General features: G+C 38.5%; 1 protein-coding gene across 8 annotated transcripts in view; it reads left to right on the top strand.

Moving 5' to 3' along the window:
* Window positions 1-207: 207 nt before the first annotated feature.
* The window catches only part of eif4g3a (eukaryotic translation initiation factor 4 gamma, 3a), a 57,111-nt gene continuing 37,249 nt past the window's right edge, over window positions 208-20,069 (top strand). For 2 of the 8 annotated variants that reach the window (XM_088005778.1, XM_088005784.1), the window contains exons 1-3: window positions 208-835; window positions 13,953-14,022; window positions 18,359-18,526. In XM_088005778.1, the coding sequence (XP_087861904.1) occupies window positions 681-835; window positions 13,953-14,022; window positions 18,359-18,526 (393 nt within the window). In that variant the 5' untranslated portion in view covers window positions 208-680. Of the gene's footprint in view, window positions 852-13,952; window positions 14,023-18,358; window positions 18,527-20,069 lie in introns of all 8 variants that reach the window. The other 6 variants (XM_088005777.1, XM_088005779.1, XM_088005781.1 and 3 more) reach the window with 4 other exon arrangements.

Below are 20,069 nucleotides of genomic sequence, written 5' to 3' on the forward strand. Positions count from 1 at the left end.
TTACAAGATGTAAATATATAACATGGTGCATAACTGTGGTCACACGATATTGTAAATTTTGTTTTACTGACGCTTTTAAATCCTACATTAAAATCAAATTTTATTAAGTATTTAATATGCTAATTACAAACAGTGGACAATGACAGCATTAATATGAAACAAACAGGTTTTGTGAACATGAGGCGATGTGTTTGATTGAAGGTTAGTTGATTAGCCGAGCGACTCCGTAACTGGCCGAGAATTGCCGAATCATCTGTCCTGCCCGGACTGCTGAAAGCGGCCGCAACGCCATGTTGGCGAAGTCTCCCATCTCTGTGAGAAAAAAATGATAGAAAACATAATTGCCGAGAAGAAAAGGTAAATCGCCGAGGGAGGAAGAAGACCGCGGCGATTGTTTCATTTTTAAGAAACGAACCGAGCCGGATCCGCAGCGGTTCCGGACGGACGAGGGAGGCTAAACCTCCCAACCGTCCCCATGAATAGCACCGCTGATCCGAACAGCGACTTTCCATGAAAAAAGACGTTTGTGTTGCTATTCGAGCTTCGTTATCCCAGTTCGTTAAAGGGATTTCGGGCCTGCTTCAGGATCAGCTACGCTTGCTCTATGAATGCAAGCTAAGCTTTGTTTGCATCAGTATTTATTAGTGTATTGTTTTTGATTTTTTTTCCCTTTTTTTGCGATGAGTTTGCCACCGAAAGTGGTCAATAAGACCGCTGTCGCAGTTAGCGGACCTGGAAGTGGCCCCTCTTCGTCGAGCCAACTGCGGGCTACCCTGACCTCCGCTCTATCGGGAGCCCAAACAGCTCCTCAGCCGGGCGCTGTACCACCATCTTCGTATCCTTTCACATGGGTAACACAAACTGGATCATATATATGCATCTTACTCTATTCTCTGACAACATCTGACAAGGGGATTTGATTATTGGAAGATTGTAGTGGTTGGATGTGGGATGATGGTTTCAGTTGGAGGCAGCTGGGAGGGGAGGGTACAATTAGCCTGCTAAGTGTGCTAATGTTAGCTAATCAAGCCGGTTGTCCTAGCTAACAAATATGTTGATTTTAAGTAGTTGACGCTGTTTTGTATATTTTCTTATTTATGTGTCTAGATATGTCAATCTCCGAGCTGTAACCTCGGTTTTTATTTTATTTTTTAATAATGCGCATAATGGGATATAGTAAAGCTCCAGCACAGGTTGCTCGCACTGGTTACCGGCTTTGTTCAATGCTCATCATAAACTAGCAATATGTTTCAGCCGTATTAAAGCGCTTATGCGGCCAAAGATAAAGCAAAGGCAGACCCTGTGTTTGGCAAGTGTTCGGGTCAGAGGATGCTACATCGCATAGCCGACGGGCTCCATCCATTTGAGCGCCTTGACTTGAGTTTTTTTTTTTCTTTTCTTTTTTTTAAGTGTAATTGAGCTAATACCGGTTAGCACTAGGCCTGCACTTTAGGAATTGTTTAGATATGTTAAATCCAGAGGAGCTCTTGAATGGGTCATGAAGTGGCTCTTGAAAGCGGTCTTACAAAACCACATATCTACCTCTCGTCACTCTGAACTGTTTAAGTACTACCAATTGAGAACTTTAAAAAAAAAACACTTGCTGTATGTTCCTGGGTGTTTAGCTTTTATTGCTATAAAATTGTCTTCCTGCTGCAGTTACCTTTCAGTTAGCTCAGTGGTGGCCTAACATTACCTAAGCCTGCTTTTGGTTGAGTGAAGTCACCGTTGTTGTGTCACCTCCTGTTTTATTCACAGCGTGGTATCAGTAGTGTTTGTGTGAGTATGAGAGGATTAGGTATACGTTTTCTTCTGCTTGCTACTGGCAAAACCGTGTGTATTTGTGATTTGACAGCTTGTGATATCTCGACCTGATTCCCTGCCACCCACAATCACAGCTACCCAGTTTCTTATTTTTCCAAGGGCAATGAGTACCAGAGTATAGCCTGTGCCAGGGCAAAGCCCACAGCTGGTGAGAGTTCAATACACAATTATGTAATGTTTTGGAGTTGCTTGAAGGTTATCTGAGTGAACAAAACTGCTTTTTCTGGTGTATCTTGTCTTTGTTTTCACTCAAGGTGTTTGAAATGACTGTTAAATTTTCCTAACCTACTTTCAGTTGAACTTTAGTGGTATCAAAGCACAGCTGCTGAGTATGCTATGAATATAACTATCATCCTGAGGTGGGAAAATGTTCTATTTTTTCTATCTTAAATTCTATATCAGTTACCTTTTTTATTTCTACAAATTTGTAGACTGTTTAACAATTTATGAATGTGGAATTTAGTAGTCAAAGAAAAACACAAATAGATATTTGGTGATCCTTTAGGAACTTTATTTGCAGTACCACATCACGTATAACAAAAGTTGATGATGTATTCTCAATTCGTAGATGGTATTCCACATCCACATGTGCTTTGAACCATTTACATATCAAGAGATGAACTTGTCGATCAGAGATTGGAATCTGATAATCTTCTTTTGATAGGCTCTGGTCGGTGGTCAGTTTGTCAAATATTGAAAACAAAAATGTTTTCCTTACTATATAAATGCATTGATCAACATATATCTTAGTCAACCATTTGAGTTTAATAAGAATCAGACAAAGGTTAGAGAAATATACTTTGATGAATAACTGCGGATAATCTTTTAATCTTTTCAGTTTGTTCTTTTAACTCTTAAAGAATCTTGTGTTTATTAAAATTAGCATACAAAATATATAAAAAAAAACATTGATTTAAGTTAGGAAATGCCTGATTGCTTCACCTCTAGCTTTAGGTGGACATGGGTTTTATAGCCACTAATCCAGCTGTAAAGAGCACAGTTGGAATCATGGTGTTTAGGACCATTTAATAAATGTAAATGGGACTCCAAATTTCTAGAAGTGTAATGTATATTTATCCAATTTTTAATCAATTTGATCAGTTTTCATAAGCAGATTCTCATTGTGCACTATTTGTATTTGAAATTTTTTAGGGCCGTGCTATCAAAAGTCAGTTCTCAAGGGCTGGTGTCCTGCATGTTTTAGTTCATCACTGCTGAATCAAATGATGGTTCATTAGCAGGCCTCTGGACATGTTGAGGAAGTTGGACCATTTGAATCAGCTGTATTGAAGCAGGACAACGGCTGGACACCCCTCATTTAGGGGCCTTGCATAGTCAGACCGAAGTTGAACAGTAAATCTGATGTTACGTGCTTTCGGGACCTTTGTTTTCAAACACACCTTCAAAGTCCACAAGACACACCGAGCCGAGTTCCTATGGTGTTTTTCCGTATTTGAGGTTTACAAGAGTATAGTCAACACATAAGTCATGACAGACAGGAACAACCATTACGAGTTCCCAAGTTCCTTCAGAGGAGGAAATAATTGATTTATTACAACATCTCATTTTATTTTCCATTTTACCGTAAGCCCAAAAATAGAAAAAACATTGTCCGGACATTCACGCCTGCAGCATCGGACGAGAACCAACGCGGTTGTTAAAATTTAGTGTTTTGGTCCATCAGTACGTCCTTCCTCACAGCCTAATACAGTTGTTACTTAAACCTATCCATCCAGCTTTGTGGCTGAATCTAAGGCTTCTTGAAGTTGAGTTGTTGGTGCTGTTTTCCACATAAGCAAATCCCCCCTCCCCCTCCTGAAATCCTGACTAGTTTCGCATGCAAAGGAGGGAAAAAACATTCACCAAAATGGTTGACAAAAAAAGGGGCAGATGACACGAGGCTGAGAAAAAAATTATGCAATTTTCATCATGCAACTGCGGCAATGAGAACTGATTTCTGCAGTTTGGCCCGACCATGCGGAGCCCTCTGGGGTTTTTGTACTTCGAGTGTCCCCATACAACTTTTTCACTTAATGATATATCAGCATGAATCATACATAGTATTGTTACTTATTTTGTAATGTGGAATGTTAAAGAAGGCTTAGTCAGATGATATTATTCAAACAGAGAAAGATAGTCAACAACACTAGCTATCAGAACACCTGATCCATTTACCCACACCTACCTAAAATAATGATCTTAAGTCATTTAAACTATTTGATTTCTGATATCTGTATCAGATCGGGACACCCCTAAATTGTACTTGACTACATGCAACTTTTAAGAGTCATGGACAAAAGCCAGACAATCAGTAAATACATGATTAAAAAAATGTATAACATTGTCAGCATTGCAGATTTAGAAATTGGTGTAGGTGGTGGGTTTAGACTGTGCATTTGATCCTAATTCTTAGTTTTGAGTTGTCATACTACATGACACCATAAATCATAAAAAGGAATTGAATGAACAGCAAATTAACATAATTGCTATTAAAATAAACAAATTTCTGCTGAGAAATTTTATAAGTGTGTGTTCTCTGTGTTATTAGCCTTGTCTCGAATAAAATTTTCATATTTCGAGGAACGTGTCCCTCGGAGAGTTGCTGCTCATCTGACCTCTTGCTCCGCCTCAGCCTCTGAGGTCAGGAGTGTGGGAGCGTGCTGCTCTGCGTCTGGTCAGGGGGGCTCCTGGCATATGGGAATTCCTGCTTGGAGAATGTGTGTGTTTGTGGAGTCCTGAGATGCGTGGAGGTTTACAGAGGCACGGCGGTGCTGCGTGGCATGTGTGTGTGGACACACAGTTCGTGTCTGTTCCTGGTTGTCCGAGAAACACCCAGCGCAATCGTCTGCTGCTGCGCCTGCCAGACAAAAGCGCTGCTGCTTAGCATTCGAAGTGAGAGGCCAAGGTGGTGCTTCCCACCATCTGCCAACAAAAGCCCAGGTCACCCAGCTTGCCGAGCCCCCCCCCCCCCTCTCACTTCCTTCCATCCCCCCATAGTTTACCTCACCCCTCTGCTGTCCCAGCTGAGAAAACTGCAGGATTTTCCCCCAATTGCCCCTGGTCTTTTCCTCTGGCATCCCCTCAGTTTTCACATTCATGGTCCAGTAGGTTCATCTGTCTTCAAAAGGCTTTCCGCCTTTTTGTCACTTTCTGCTTTGCAAGTTTGCAAAGTTCCTTATATTTATGGTTGGAGCAAAGACCAGATGTTTGCACAAATGGACCTTTTCCAGTAACTGTAATCCTACCTTTGCAGTTGTGCAGCTTTGCTGTGTTTATAACCAGCTGGTCGCTCGTACAACGGCGTATTCCTGCATTTCGGGACAGGTGTATGCAGTCTGCACAACGAAATATTCTCATGAGCATACTCACTGTGGGCTGTTATAAATAAACTGCTGAGTTGAGATGAGCCAGCATGCAGGGCTGTTCTTTCCAGGGAAGGAGTGGGCTGATGAAGACAACCTGCATACCGACAGTTCTTTCTTTTGCACAATATTTAGAATAATTCCTTTTTTTGTTGTTGTTGCTGAAAGTTTTTAGTAAATATCCTTAGTTTGTGATTTTTAAATGACAGCACTATTTGTTTCTTCTGCCTTGAAGACCCTAGCCAATTTTATTTATTTATTGGCAGCCAGGTTAGAATCTCCCTAGTGCTACAGCGAAATCTTTTCCCATATTCTTAAAACACTGCAAGAGAGAGCTTCAGTCTCTGTTGAGTGTGCATCTTTTTATCAGGGAGATTTCTTCCTGCAGCACAAAGATATACAATTTGAGTAAATTAGGGTTTGTGAATGTGATAACCCAATAACTCTTGACGTGTTCATTCTGAACCTTTCCTGTCAAGAACAGTCAGTACGGATTTGTTGTGCACCCCTGCTGATCAGAACAGGATGTACAGTGCCTTGCTAATGTAGTCATACCCCTTCAAATTATTTATTTATTGGTGTATTAACACCACAATTTTCAGTCTGTGTAGAAGAATAATGATCCTGTAATGAAAATCTGAAAAAAAAAAAATATATATATAATATTAAAGCAGAGATGTAGCCTAGAGGAGTGTTTCCCAACTCTGGTCCTCAAAAAAAATCAAGAATAGAACTAAGCCTGGTTTATTGTGACAGAGGGGAAAAGAAAAAACTAGGTCATGAAAAGTATGAGCTTGGACCAAAGTTGAAATATGTTCAAGAAAAAAATTCACGTGACTCAGTGGCTGTTGTTCACTGATTGTCTCCATCCAATCTGAGTGAAGAAGAATGCCCAGAAATGTCTGTTTTAGATGTGCAAAGTTGGTAGGAACGCACTCCAACAAGCTTGAAGGAAAGTGGCGTACAAAGCGTTGACTTAGGCGTAATAAACTTTGTCATTTTCCTTTATACACCATAACAACACTATGTGCACAACTATAAGGCAAGTCTTATGGTGGATGATTATTTTTAGTAATCACCAGCTACAATTCACCCGGTTAATCCAAAATGTTAATAAATCTCAAACATGAAAGTTTAAGAAGGTAAAAGTGAGGTTTTGGCTTTCTTAGGAGAATGTTTTTATGTGCACAATTATTGAGCCGCTATCATGCAGAATTATTATGCAGCTAAATGGAAAACACATTTTCCACTCTGACTTTTCATATTTTCATCTGTTTAAATGAGAACTATAAATGACTCAAAAATGTTTAAGTAAGCATTTTTGACATTAAAAATAATCTGTAACCAGTACAGCCACCCATCTTTCCAGTAATAAGGATTCCATTGACTAGTTTCTTGATTTTTCGACGGTTGACTCTTCATGCAGCAGCAACGACAGCTTCTCAAACATTGTTCAGATAGGTGGACTGTTTTTTTTTTTCACAAGTTCTCAATTGGGTTCAGGTCAAGTGAGGAAGGTGGACATGTCATACCTTCTTAATATGTAATGGCTTGACTGGCTAGTCTTTTCGAGGAGTACTCCAAATGTGAAGGATCATTGTCCTGCATAAAAATCATTCTTTTTGAAAGATGCAGACTTCTTCCTAACCAACTGCTTGAAGAAAGTGTCTTCTACAAACTGGCAGTAGGTTTGGGATTTGATTCCGAGCCCATCTGCAACCCAAAAAGGTTCAACTAGCTCATCTTTAGTAATACCAGCCCACAGCAGTACTTCACCACACCTCCACCTTTCTTGCATATGACTTGAAGTGGAGTTCTGTGCCTGTGACTGATCCAGCCGCAGGCCCATCTATCTGGTCTGTCAAGAGTCACACACATTTCATCCATAAAATCTTTGAAAAATCTCTTTTCAGACATTTCCTGGCCCAGCCTAGAGGCTTCGGCTTCTTGCTCTCCCGTTTTGGTCATGTGTGTCACTCGGTGAGATATTCGGGTCTTATGGATGAAAGGATGTCATGTTATCCAAAGAGTAGTAGAAATCGAACCTCCCCATCATGCCGCTGTCACTGTAGCCCAGAAGAGGGAAGTTGCTCCTTCTTTAGCTTTTGTGTTTGCCCTGCTTGTTTCATCAGCAGTTGTATAGTTCACTTTTCCTCAGAAAGCAATGAGCTAATAATTCTTCAACACCACATTATCAGCAGTTTTATACTTGTAGGGAAATAACACTTCATGTAATAAATGAAAGTATGATTGTGTCTGCGGTAGAGCTATAACTAATGATTATTCCACTTATCAATTAATTAATTATTGTAACGATTATTTGAATAAAAAATGGCACATTCTACAGAATTTTCATTTAACCATTTTTAATGTTGGAAATGCATAAAAATATGCAAATAAACAAATGTTTATGTTCCTTTTTTTTAATTAAGAAAATAAACATTTAAAATTCAATACCACAACATTCCTTTAGTGAATCTGAACCAAGTGGAACTAAAGCTATGTCACTTGAGAAGTTTTGGCTAAAACATATTTACAGCGAAATGTATATATTTTTGCACAGTTTTATCTTAATTGCTGTTCTGAATATATCTTGTTTTCATTAAATGGTCTTCTCTGAGCCTGAATACATCAGTTAAGAATTAATGGATTATTAGTTGACCATTTTTTAGATAGTCATTTTATCATGTTAATATGATTAATTGATTCAGCCCTATTCTGATGTACTAACCAGCTGTTGAGGTTGTTGCATTTCCTTTTAATGTTTTTTGACTTTCTGGAGTTCCTCATGGTTTGAATTCATATAGTTCCCATAAGTCTTTGAGGAAGCATATATTTGTTTTGTACTGAATCTCTGCTCAACTTTTCCCCTAACTTTTCTAAAAGATTGCTTATAGTTTGTGTTGCAGCCATCTAGAACCGTTAAGATCTGGTTTGCTTGTGTTGAGCCACCATTCATCCATCCATTGTTCATACTGTAGTGAAAGAGCAGTCTCAGCAACAGCAGACAGGCAGTGAGAGCTTTGTGAGTTTTGCTTCACACAAATACACACTGTGTGCGTGTGTGTGTGTGTGTGTTACTGTAAGTGGCCAGTGAGCCTACAGGGAAAAGAAACGTTTGTATCTGCACCATCTGGGCTGTCTCCACTCACTTCCTGTACCTCCACTTAAAGCTCTGTGCAGCACTGGCAGTTCCAGGTACATCTGCTCATTCAAACATAATACTGCATTTTCCATAAGGTGTGTGCAAAACTTGGACCATAGTTATGAGATGTAACAATTCCCTCAGCCCCCTCTCTAAATAAAGAAGCTGCATATGTGTACAGTTATGATATTGTAGATGGCACCCCTTAATTTATGTGACGTTTGGATGGATAAGCCAAGTCGGCAGAAATATCTCACCTCTCACTCTGACCCTTTTTTGCTTAATTTTCCTGGTCTCCACGTATGATTTATTTAGTTACTAGGCTGTTAACTTTACACCCCTAAATTATTTATTTATTCAGCAATGGCAGATTACAGTTTATCACGCAGTATCATCCTCCTGATCACACCCCTGCTGTCTGTAAGGCTATATTTCCTCATGTCTTTGCCTTTCTCCCTCTCCCACATACTCAGCACTTAAGTGGCTTTACAGTAAGCTAATGATGAAGCATGAGCTACAGCAGCTTTACTCTCCTAACCAAGGCTTATGTGTCACTGTGGGGCAAGGGGACATGGAGGAGTGGTTGAAGCTACGTTATGATTTTTGAAAAGGAAAAAGGAATGCACATTAGTTTGTCAATCCTCAAATTTGGTGTGTAAACTAGGGCTGTAGTGATACAATAATCTCACAAAACGATACACGATATTCTGCTCACGATATGATATATATTGCAATATTCAGCAAACGATACAATTCAGTACACTTTTGCGATTTTCTGAAAGATTTTAGAGGGACAGAGTGATTTTGTTGACTGTTATAGAGTTGGACTGAATTAATTTAACTGAAAACTGATTAAAAGCACCAACTACACAATACCTGGCTCTACGTTGGACATGGACACAGACTTAAAGTCGACAGCTGGGCAAAATGAATCAAAGAAGTGGTGAGAAAACATGTTTCTTTTAATTGAAACAGTACAAACTGTAGCTTACATGCATTTGTAAAGTAAATAAAGTACACCAAGTACCCTGCTCTGAATAGTTTGATACCTTTTTAACCTTGACACCTAACATCTGAAGGAATCACTCTAAGCCTGATGACCTAATCACTCTCCCGGCGAAGCAAGCAGTGAGTGAGCAAGGCGACAGTTGGATGTTACGATACTTGCGGATGAATATCAATTTTTTTCTAGGAAAGAAAATATCGATTGCAAAATCGATATTATTACACAGCCCTAGTGTAAACTATGTAAAAGTTATCCTCAGGCTATTTGTTAGCATGATTATGGAATGTTTGGAGTCACAGTTGGTAAATCTTTGAGTTTTCATCACTCGAAGCCCTCGGTTGCAGAATTTTGTGTACATTCGTCACAATACTTTATATTCACTTTTTGTTCAGTGGCTTAGAAAGACGTAATGACATTGGAATTCTCAAGCATCACCTTATTATGCAGTTGACAGTTTCATGTTAATTTCAAACAGAACAATAACACTCTTGTAAAATTTAACATGTCTACCTAACACTTATGTAACAGTGTGAAAGTTATTTTTATCATGTTTGTGAAAAAAATGTATGAAAGTTCTTCACAGTAGCATCAGTGTTACAATTACTAGTAAGACTGTTACAAGTAGTAACTTGAAACTACCACTTACTAGTTTCAAGGCTAGTAAGTGGTGGTAATTTTTATCACTTTCTCACGCACATACTCTGGCTGGTTTCCATGAGCCTCATGCTATTTAAATTTCAAAGATTTTTGCACCTGGATAAGGCTTTTATTGTGAAGTTGACTTTATCGATGGAAGCATAAACTCTTATTATTTTTATATGTCTTTTCGAATGTAATCACACCCTGCTGGTATCTCAGTAAAGCTGACCTGCTGGTAACCAGTTAAAGACACAAACCAGACCATGTGTGCAGGTGTCCAGCTACATTTGATTGAGTCACTGTTGGCCTCTAACTAGCAGCAGCTGCAGGGCTGTCCAGTTTGAAAGCAGTAGGAAGAAAAAAAAAACATATTTCCATGTGCCCGTACAAAAACCAAAGTACAACTGCTCTTGGTTCTCTTTGGTGGATTAAATATCTCTGGGATGCATTGTAACACGTCCACTAAATATAGTTTTGATCAGAATTTGTTTTCTTCTGTTGACTTGATTACTACTACAGTACCTTTATGTGAATAATTACAACCAGTATTCAAAAAGTTGTTTATAGTTGAGGAAAAAGGAGGAAAATGAAACTGAAGTGTCAAAGCATGGAACTGCAGTGCATAAAATGTTCCTTATAACTGATCTCATGGTTTCTCTCTTGGCAGCCAGTTGACATTTTGTAATCATTAATAATCTAAGACGGTCATATCGCCCATGCCTCGTCCATATTGACGCAGACGACACTTCAGATGTGACTTTATGTTCCACAAAATCCCTTCATTTCCTCACAGTTGGAATGGGAATAGATGTTTAAATATGCCACCATACATGACAAGATGGGGAAACGATGTGACAGCATCTTTTAAGCTTTTTAGCAAGTTTACAACAGTTTTCCGCTACATTTTCTGGCTGTAAGAAGGGAAATTCTTAATGTGAGTTTTAATGCTCTGCAAGGTGACGAGGTACCATTTCATCAATACTTCATAACCAAGAAATTTAATTTATTTTTGACATCCATGTCTCAAAATGTCAGTAATCTTTTTTGTAATATTGATCAGTTGCAGATTGTTTTAGCAACACTAGAGCGTTTTAACTTTATGCTTGTCGTTTTACTCCCTGCAGAACCTAAACAGACTCAAACCCAGTTATTTCTCTCTCATTCAGATTGGTTTTGACTTGCATGTGCTGCATTTATCTATGAAGCATCTGCATCTTTCTGGTTACTCGGTCAGCCTCAAGAAGGGCCTGATTGAGATGATGTTTCACCGCAAGACATTTGATCTTGTGTTATGATACTGCTTTAGCCTTCAAGAGCCCAAAATTGCACATATTGCACAATAAATATTTATACTGATGGCAGAAAGTCTTCGTTCTGTGGTGGTGAAGGGTGAATTTATCTCAGTTTTGGTCTGTTTGTTCTGAAACTGTAGGAAATAGGAATCCAGAGTTGCTTTTAATATTGAAAGAACTCTGCTACAGACGAGAAAGCTGTGCAATTCTCTGAATGGGTGCAAAAAAATAAAAAAAATGGGGACGGGAGGTAAAATCTGCCTCTTTCTACTTAGATACTCTTCTGTGGAATACAGTTTCCCCAGAATGTCATATGTTGGCGATCTAGTGTGCAGCATATAAAAACGTGACGCATTCTGCATGACTGCAGGTGTTTTTCCTTTAGAGAAAACAGAAATCTGCATGCTGGCTTCGAGCCATTTGGCTGCGACTGGAAGAAAGTCCTGTTTTTATTTTTTCGTTTTTATTTTTTTGTCCTGGATTTCTTCACCTCATCTTACCTCCTCTGATCATTTTTGCATCTGCTTTTCCTGCTTGTGTCAGCGCATGGATCGCAGGTGGAGGCGCACCTGTTCAGGACAGGTTTAACCTGGGTTCACCTTCAGCTCTACGGCGTATGACCAGTTGTCACAGCTGTTGCTGCCAACCAGTGGTAGTATAGAGCTTAGGAGTGGGAGACCTGGACTTGGTTCTACTGCAATATCTTGTGGTACTATTGTGACAATAGCTGTGACTGCATGGGACGGCAATCCCAGCTCCACAAATACCAATACTGTGCTTCTTTAGGGCACCAGTCACATAAAGAAGTAGGATTTGCATCACTATCTACACATAGTAATTGCAGTTACTGTAATAATTTATTGATTCTCTCAATAGAAAAATAAATTTAAAAAAACTTGAGAAAATGCCAAAACCAACATTGCTGCAGATATTCTTTTTTTTTTTTTGGCGGGGGGGGGCTTAATATCATTAATTGAAATTTATCATGATGATAAATCACAATTATTATAAGAAATATATCATGATGGATGATAAACCACAATAAATGCCCTTCCCTAATAGAGCCGATTGTTCATGTTTTTCCTTTGCTGATTTGTATTTTTCATTCAATGGAACAGTCAAGAAACGTTATTTTTATTGATTGATTTTTTTCAAACAGTTTAAAGCCCTGTCATATGTTTACGCTGTCAAATACAAATAAAGCCCACACATTGAGGGTGCTGAAACTGCAATGTTTGACAGTGTTTCCTTTATCATGACTTATTTTTCTAACTGTGAGTCATAAATAGTCATTTTTCATTACTTGCAATGCTGCATTTCTTGGATGATGCAGGCTGCGTGAATCATTAAGGAATCAGGCTTTCATGATTTCAATTCTAGAGTTCAGTTGAGGGATAATATAGTGTCTCTGCACAACATGTTGTGCTTCCTCCCACCTAAACTGTCGTATGATGGAGAACGTCGGCCGCTAATTGCTCCAAATATCTGTGTGTGTATATGCATGTGTAAAGTGGAGGCGGCGGGGGCACGTATTGTTTTTCGAAATTTTCCCCGGCAGTGAAACAGATCGTGTTTCCTGCTGTGCCTCCGCGTTTTGAACCGGCGACTTTTTTTTTTTTTTTTTCTAAGACTGATTCTTCACTTTCTTTATCTTCCTCCCTCTCTGTTGTATCGCTGGGCTGCGGGTAGGGGTGCTGGCAGGGGTCCAGCAAAGATGACGGGCCTCTCCAGGCAGGAGGGGAGTGAAGGAAGGGAGCTTGGGGCAGGAGGAGGCGTGATTTGGGTGAAAGGAAGAGAGCCAGACGTTCTGTTTCCCTTAAACCATGTGATCAGTGGTGTGTGAGGCGGCCTGTCACAGACGGCTGCCTGAGCAGGTTACTAATCGGAGGGCTTCCCTCTACTGTTTGAATATTACACTTTCCCTTCTTTTGTCCGTCCGTCCCAACGTCTGACTGATGTCTCCCCTTAGAGTCTCATTATTACATGTTCCAGAATCTGCAAAGAAAGTTCCCTTGGCCTTAATACAGCCAAACGCATTATAGATGTGTGTTTTTTGATGAGTGGTTGGGGAATCAATAAGCTATCATTATTATTCTACAAGCATTGGGAGAGGAGAATGCATACAGATTGTGCTCTTCCTGTGTTGTCTAATCCTCTGCTTTGGCAGTCACCCTGTGTGAAGTAGCCCAGAAATCCATGTCAGATTTTCCTTTCAACTCTTGCAAAATGATGAAGGTACATAGTGTACTCTGGGAGATTGGGCATTTTGGGTGGGGTGATCTGGGGATCCATCACATTAACTACGCAAGCCACTGGGGTGTAAGCCCTTCACTGTGAATTCCTCTGAAGTTTGAAGCAATTGCAGTCAAATCAATCTTTTTTATTTTGCTTCTTTTTTTTTTGCAGAATTTTGTCACTGTTTGATAAAAGCTGAACTTATCTAAGTGCTTAGATCTCCTGTGCATCACTTTATAAACTAGTTAAATTCCACCCATGTGGTTCAGTTTGCTGCATGTAGAGTTAACGGTGTTTTTTTTTTTTTTTTTTTTTTCTTTTTGTTTTTTTTTTGTTTTGTTTTTTTTTCTTTTTGTTTTTTTATCTGCAAAGCTGTCCAAATTTTTTCTAACAGAACACTTGTTTCAGTTCTCAGATTTCTTGAATTTTCTTTAACGCACACTCCCCAGAATTCCTCGTGTTCAGTCTTCACTGGACGAACGGCTCTTCTCCACACAGCCTGGAGTCGCTGTCTACAGCGTGAGTCTCTTTACTCTGGGTTTTATGTTGTTTTTTTTTTTTATTTATTTATTTATTTTTGTTGCTTGTTTGTTTTGTTTTGATTTTCCTTTATCTAACCAGGAATGCCCCATTGTGATACAATAACTCTGCCAGGTAACTCTGGTTCAATGAGCAGCAAATGTGTCGGGGATAAATTCATCCAGTGATGGCATAGAACAGATGAGACATCAGTCATACTTACCCCTTTTATTTATTGAAGTCCTCGCTTGAAATTGATGGATATTTGTTTAAAATGACTACGTATGTGTATACAACATATATTCTAAAAAAATATATAAAAGCAGACATGAGTTTTTTTTTTTAAGTGGTGAGGTCCATTTAACTAAGTTTACAGGTGCTTCACAATTGATGAGCATTTCAGGGCAAATGTGATTCATTTCAGTAGTTCAATAAAAAATAGTTAAGTATTATTACACACAGTTTTTAATAATGTATATGTACAAACATTCATTTATTTTCATTTTGAAAATTGGGTCATTAATAAAATTATTTTTAAAATGGGAATTATGCAAATCCAGAGTTTGTTTCCTGTGAAAGTTTTTCTACAGATACGTGTGAGAGTTCATTCCAACTCTGGAAATAGGTCTTGGTTCAACTGAAAGCTAAAATCTGGTGACGTTCACCGACAGCAGGACAGCAAACTGTCCAGCGAGTCAAATAGGAAAAGTGAGAAAATTATTAGAAGAACATGAATTGTTATGAAAGCTTTTAAATCCTAGCTTTAATTGCTCTGTGTCTCTTGAGCCACTGTCTTTGTCTTGTGATTCTCCCTCAAACTCTTGTGGCCCATGCTTCACAAACTTCTCAAGACTGCAGTAAATCCAGTTGGTTCTGCATCTTTTTTTTTTCTACCACCTCGCTGTTTCCTCTTCCTCAACATGCCATTGACATTAAATTCGGTGATCAGCCAGTTTATCTGGTGATGTGGCTTTTCTTCAACATGGAGGACAGAAGACTTGGCACTGTCTTCTGGACATCTGCCAAGTCAGCATTCTTCCCCATGATTGTGTTGGGTGTAATTGTGAAATGCATTGTCTTTATTGGTCTTATGCAATATTCTTATCTTTACAGAAACATTTTTTTATCAGCTGTAAACCCCAATTCCAAGAATTAACTGAAACACCTGAAATATATTCATATAAATAACTAGTAGTAATAAATATATTCTGCAAGTACTTAATCTTCATATCCTAAATCTTTACTTTTTGAATTGACATTGAAATTGAAACAAGTAAACAATTTGACATTGTAATTAAATGAGACGTCCTTTAAATTTGTAATATCCATCACTGCATTTTTGCCTAAAAATAATTGGGCAAAATTATTTTGGAAACTTTTCTAACAGAATGTCTAGGGACACACATAATTTACATCATTTAACAAAAGCTTCACAATGAAACTTAGTTGGTTTGCAAAGTTACTTTCACTGGAAGGTTAAATATTAGCAAACCCATTTCTGATCACTGTCAAACTATTTAGGATCAATACTGTCAACGTATTTTTAAAACCTTCATTTTTACCCCCAACTCCAAACTAGAAGTGGAGGATATATATGTTTTTTTTTTTCTTTTTTGAACTAATTTGAATCACTAAGCTGCATGCCTAATTAATTTTTCCACAGAATTTATTTTTTGGTGATCAGATGAGTACGTAGTGATAAGATAAAATTGTCAAACCACAGCAATGTACTTTGCTCTTATGGATTGAGGGAGAACAAAACTTGACTAGTTTCTTTTGGTTATAGTAGGGACCAAAGAAATTCCAAGAAGGAAAGACCATCTACCCTGTAGCTAATGCTTTTATTAGTCCTCACGTTTTTCATCTGGAGGGCAGCTATTAAATTTGGTTGAAAGCTACATAGACTTTGATACATATCTGTCAGTTGGAAACTAAAAGGTCATTCACATCAAGAGGGACGACGGTAACAATGTGAGCATTCATAGTGCTGCATAGTAATGTTCAGTAACCTGGTTTGTCAAGCACACGGTGGATGTCCAAGCTGTTTTACATGCTGTAAGCACACTGTACAGATTCTTCTGACGCGTCAGAATAACGTCTCACGTTACTCGCACTCTGATAAGACGTTCTTTTTTAAGAACATGGCGGTATAGCCCGAAATCAAAATGTTTCCCTTAATTTCTTTGAAAGAAAATGTTTTTATGTATCTTGTTTTAGATAGGCCTCGACTGCAATCTAAGGAGATGGGAATGTTAGTTTCACTTTCCCTATATTTGCTTTTGCTCCTGAAGCGAAACTGACTGGTGTTTTTTCGCTAAGCATAAAAGTGAAAGACTACTAAATTGTTACCACATGATGCTGTCATGTATTTAAATGCAGTAGTTATGAGCTAAATGGTGTAATATAGAGGCACTTGTTGACATGAAAAGCCGTCCTCGGGTCATTTCTGAGATGTGGGAGGAACATTAATCGAACTGTACAGGAACGCTTCTGTTTGCCGGAAAGAAAGTCTATTCATCATTCATATTTATCTCTTACGACACAGCAACAGTATAAAAGACAAGGTTTTACAAGATGTTCCACTTCTGAAGAATGGCTTTTTTCTTTCCCTGTTGTTGCAAAGTGTTGGAATGATGGCACTGGTTGAAATAACCAGTACTGATGACATGGGATGGTAGTTGTGCAGGGTGGAGGTGGGGATTACTTGGTCACTGTTGCTACCTCTTTCTCTCTTTTCACATACAACCACCATATAGCTGCTAACTGCCCCTCCCCCATCCGATCACGCTCAACTGTATGTCCTTAGAATCAGATTCTGGCCTGAAGTAGAGCAGGCTCCTCCCCTGGCAACAGCAGCGAGTGTTTTTATCCCAGGTCATCTGAGGGAAGTGGGCCATGCTGTAGAGATGCTGCAGGGATCTCTACTGTAGATGCATTATGTCACTTCACTTCAACTGCTGTAACTAGAAATCAGTCACAAATCAGACAAATGGAGAGCATGTTTATGAAATAATGCCATAGCTTTATGGTATATTTTCAAAGATTCAGATATTAAGTCACATTTTTAATGAATCTGTTCTGTATTTTCTAATTTTGTTTTCATAATAGTCAGTAACGCATCTGTTCGTAACAAATTTTGATCTCTGGAATTGTTTGAAGCAGTGCTGTTTCATTTTAAACTTAAAAAATGAAATATAAAATTGAATGATTTTATATTTCCCTCTCAGACAGAAGGACTTTTTTTGTTTCACCTGCTGACATCATCTGTTTAAAGTAACTTCCTTTTTAACCTCATTACTCACTTTCCGCTTTTTTCTGCGAGTGGGATAAGCGATCAAACATGTTTCAAATGAACTTTCAGAAGTATTTGAAGACTTGATCACTGAGCAGACAAACTTGATTATTAAAGATGTAGTGTCTTGTGCTTTTTTGATATAATAGTTACACGGGAAAAGGTAGTTAGTTTGAGTTATTTTATGTTTTACAGAATTTGAATCAGAGGAAACTAAAACTAAGATCTGGGTGGAAAATATTTACAGAATGCAAAATGTTTTGGTACAGTTTTGGCTTTAATACTATGAATATGTTCTGTCCACATTTTTTTATGTCTATATAGTCCAGTTAACGAATAATCAATTCCTAAATTACTAGTAGCCCCACTGAAATGATTTTGGATTTATTCAAGAATTTTATATTGTAATTTAATTTTTGGTCTCTCTTATCTGCAGAGTTGATAAAAATAAAATAATTAACCATCCATTAGCTATTTTAGCACTTTTTTGTCTATGGGATCTTGAGCATTCTTCTCTACTATCAAATCCTAAAGATTTCCTTTAAGACCTAAAGAAAAAAATGTCATGTTTACTATTCTTGAAACAGCATTCAGATCACTACTTACTCTCTTCAGTCAGTTTCTCATGCTACGTTTACACACTGTGCAGCTCTGCTACTATTACTGGGCTGAATTCGCATGACTGCAGTGCATTTATTGCACCAGGTGTTATCAATCTGTTACAGATGAGTAGGGTTGTAATGTAATTATTCAACCGTCTGAGGTCTGTGTGTCCTCTCACTGCACAGTCTGGGCTGTGGTCTTGTGCAGCCCACTGTGCCAGTATTTCATCAAACCACAGCCAGCTTCATCGACTGCAGGTCTTCACCTCCGCACACACACTGGGAGCAATTCTTCACCTTGAGTGCTTAATTTACACTCCTCAGCAGGAGGGGAGGACTAATCACCTGTCGAGTCCCGCCACTGCTGTGTTCCCGCTCTGCATACCTCCGTCACATCTCATTTTGCGAAGCCGGCTAACCGCTCTGCTTTTATGCCGCACAGGTACCCAGGCACGCTGGCCCCACTTACACAGCTCACGACATCACAAAGGGACACCCTAACTTGGCGGGAACCCCGCCTGGTCATGCCCACTCCCCAGCGCTCTCTCAGGTATCAGTACCCACAGCTTCCCCATATCGCTACCCTAAGGGCTGGGAGGCAGGCGGAGGGGTGAGTTTGTCACTGCGGCCGCCGTCATCCTCTCTGCATCTTTCTGTCTTCATTCGTCCTTTTTTCTGTGACTTTGGATGAAAGGGGTTGGAGGATCAGTTGTTAGCATCGTTATTTACAGGGTTCCCAGTTGTCCGGAAAGGATGGAATTTGTTATTTAATAAGGATAGGTATGGCTAAAAAGGGTTGTATGGAAAAGTGTATTCCTAATCCTATTGCCGAAGTCATTTTGCAATACAGCGTCTATCAAATGCTAATTGTGTGGACTTTGGATATTCCATAACTTGTAGAAAAAATATTTATATTTTTAAAAATGCTTAACAAACCAAGAATAAACTTGTTGCAATAAATCAATTAATCATACAATAAAACGAGCTCGATTGTTTCCATTTGCAAAAAAAAAAAGAAAATATTTTAAATGCTACTTAAAGATTTGAGGGAATATGTGAATCATAACATTTTTTGCCATATATTATTATTATTTTTTTTTTACAATTTTTTTCCTGTTCTTTTCTTTCTCACCGTTTTCTTTTCCAGCTTAGAATCATGGGCATCAGTGCACTGACTTAATGTCGTAGTATAAGATCATAAAGCCCCACTCAGACATGCTCTACAGTTCTGAACATGACTTCATGTTCAGCCTTCTCAGCTTTAATGACTTTCACATATTGCAAATACTTTGGCACATGCCTGAACTGAAGAATCTGATTGACAGAGAAGCACAACTGTTACTATTGGCTTAAATTTGGGCGATATCAAGTCACCTAAATTTGATATCACCCAGCAGGACTTTCAAAACTCTAAACGATTCAGAAAATGGCATTTCAAAAGCAAAGTTTATGATTTTTTTAAGCACCAATATTTTCAGCTGATTTCTTCCACCTCAATTCTGACACATTTGTTCTAAGTAGAGTTTAAGACTACAAAGTGTTTATCGTGTTGTAATTTTTTATTTAACAATTTGTTTATCTTAAATCGGAAAAGCTGAGACAATCTAGTCAGATTTCTTTGTAACACCCACGCTTAAATCACATTTAATAAGTATAGTAGGGAACTCTGAAGCTAGTCAGAAACGCTTTTGTATTTGCACACAATAACTAACAATGTTAGAGAGAACTGCAACTCTGAAGACATCAACAACCTCATACAACCAAGATTTTACTACATGAAGTCTGATATATTACCAGTGTTTTGTTTTTGCTAACTATGGCTTATACTAAATGAAAGTATAAAATTCAGTGCAAGAAAATTAAATTATTATATAAGACCAACAACAGATTAGTTTGATATAGAGATTTCATACCATGTTATGGTTTATGCTACCATGGGGAAAAGTGCTGGATTAACAGTTGACAGTCATTGATACCCTTCACAAGGAAGGGAAGGCACAAAAGATTATTGCTGAAGAACCCGACTGTTCAGTGTTCTGTATTCAATAAGGCTGGCCAACTCGTCAATAACCATATATATTTTTGCCAGATTGTGCGATAATTTAACTGAACTCTGATTCAGAACCGCACAGCATTCTGGGGTATGTAGGCTG

This window comes from Poecilia mexicana, unplaced genomic scaffold (genome assembly GCF_051168715.1).
Source record: "Poecilia mexicana isolate PSO_F unplaced genomic scaffold, ASM5116871v1 scaffold_5, whole genome shotgun sequence".
NCBI lineage: Eukaryota > Metazoa > Chordata > Actinopteri > Cyprinodontiformes > Poeciliidae > Poecilia > Poecilia mexicana.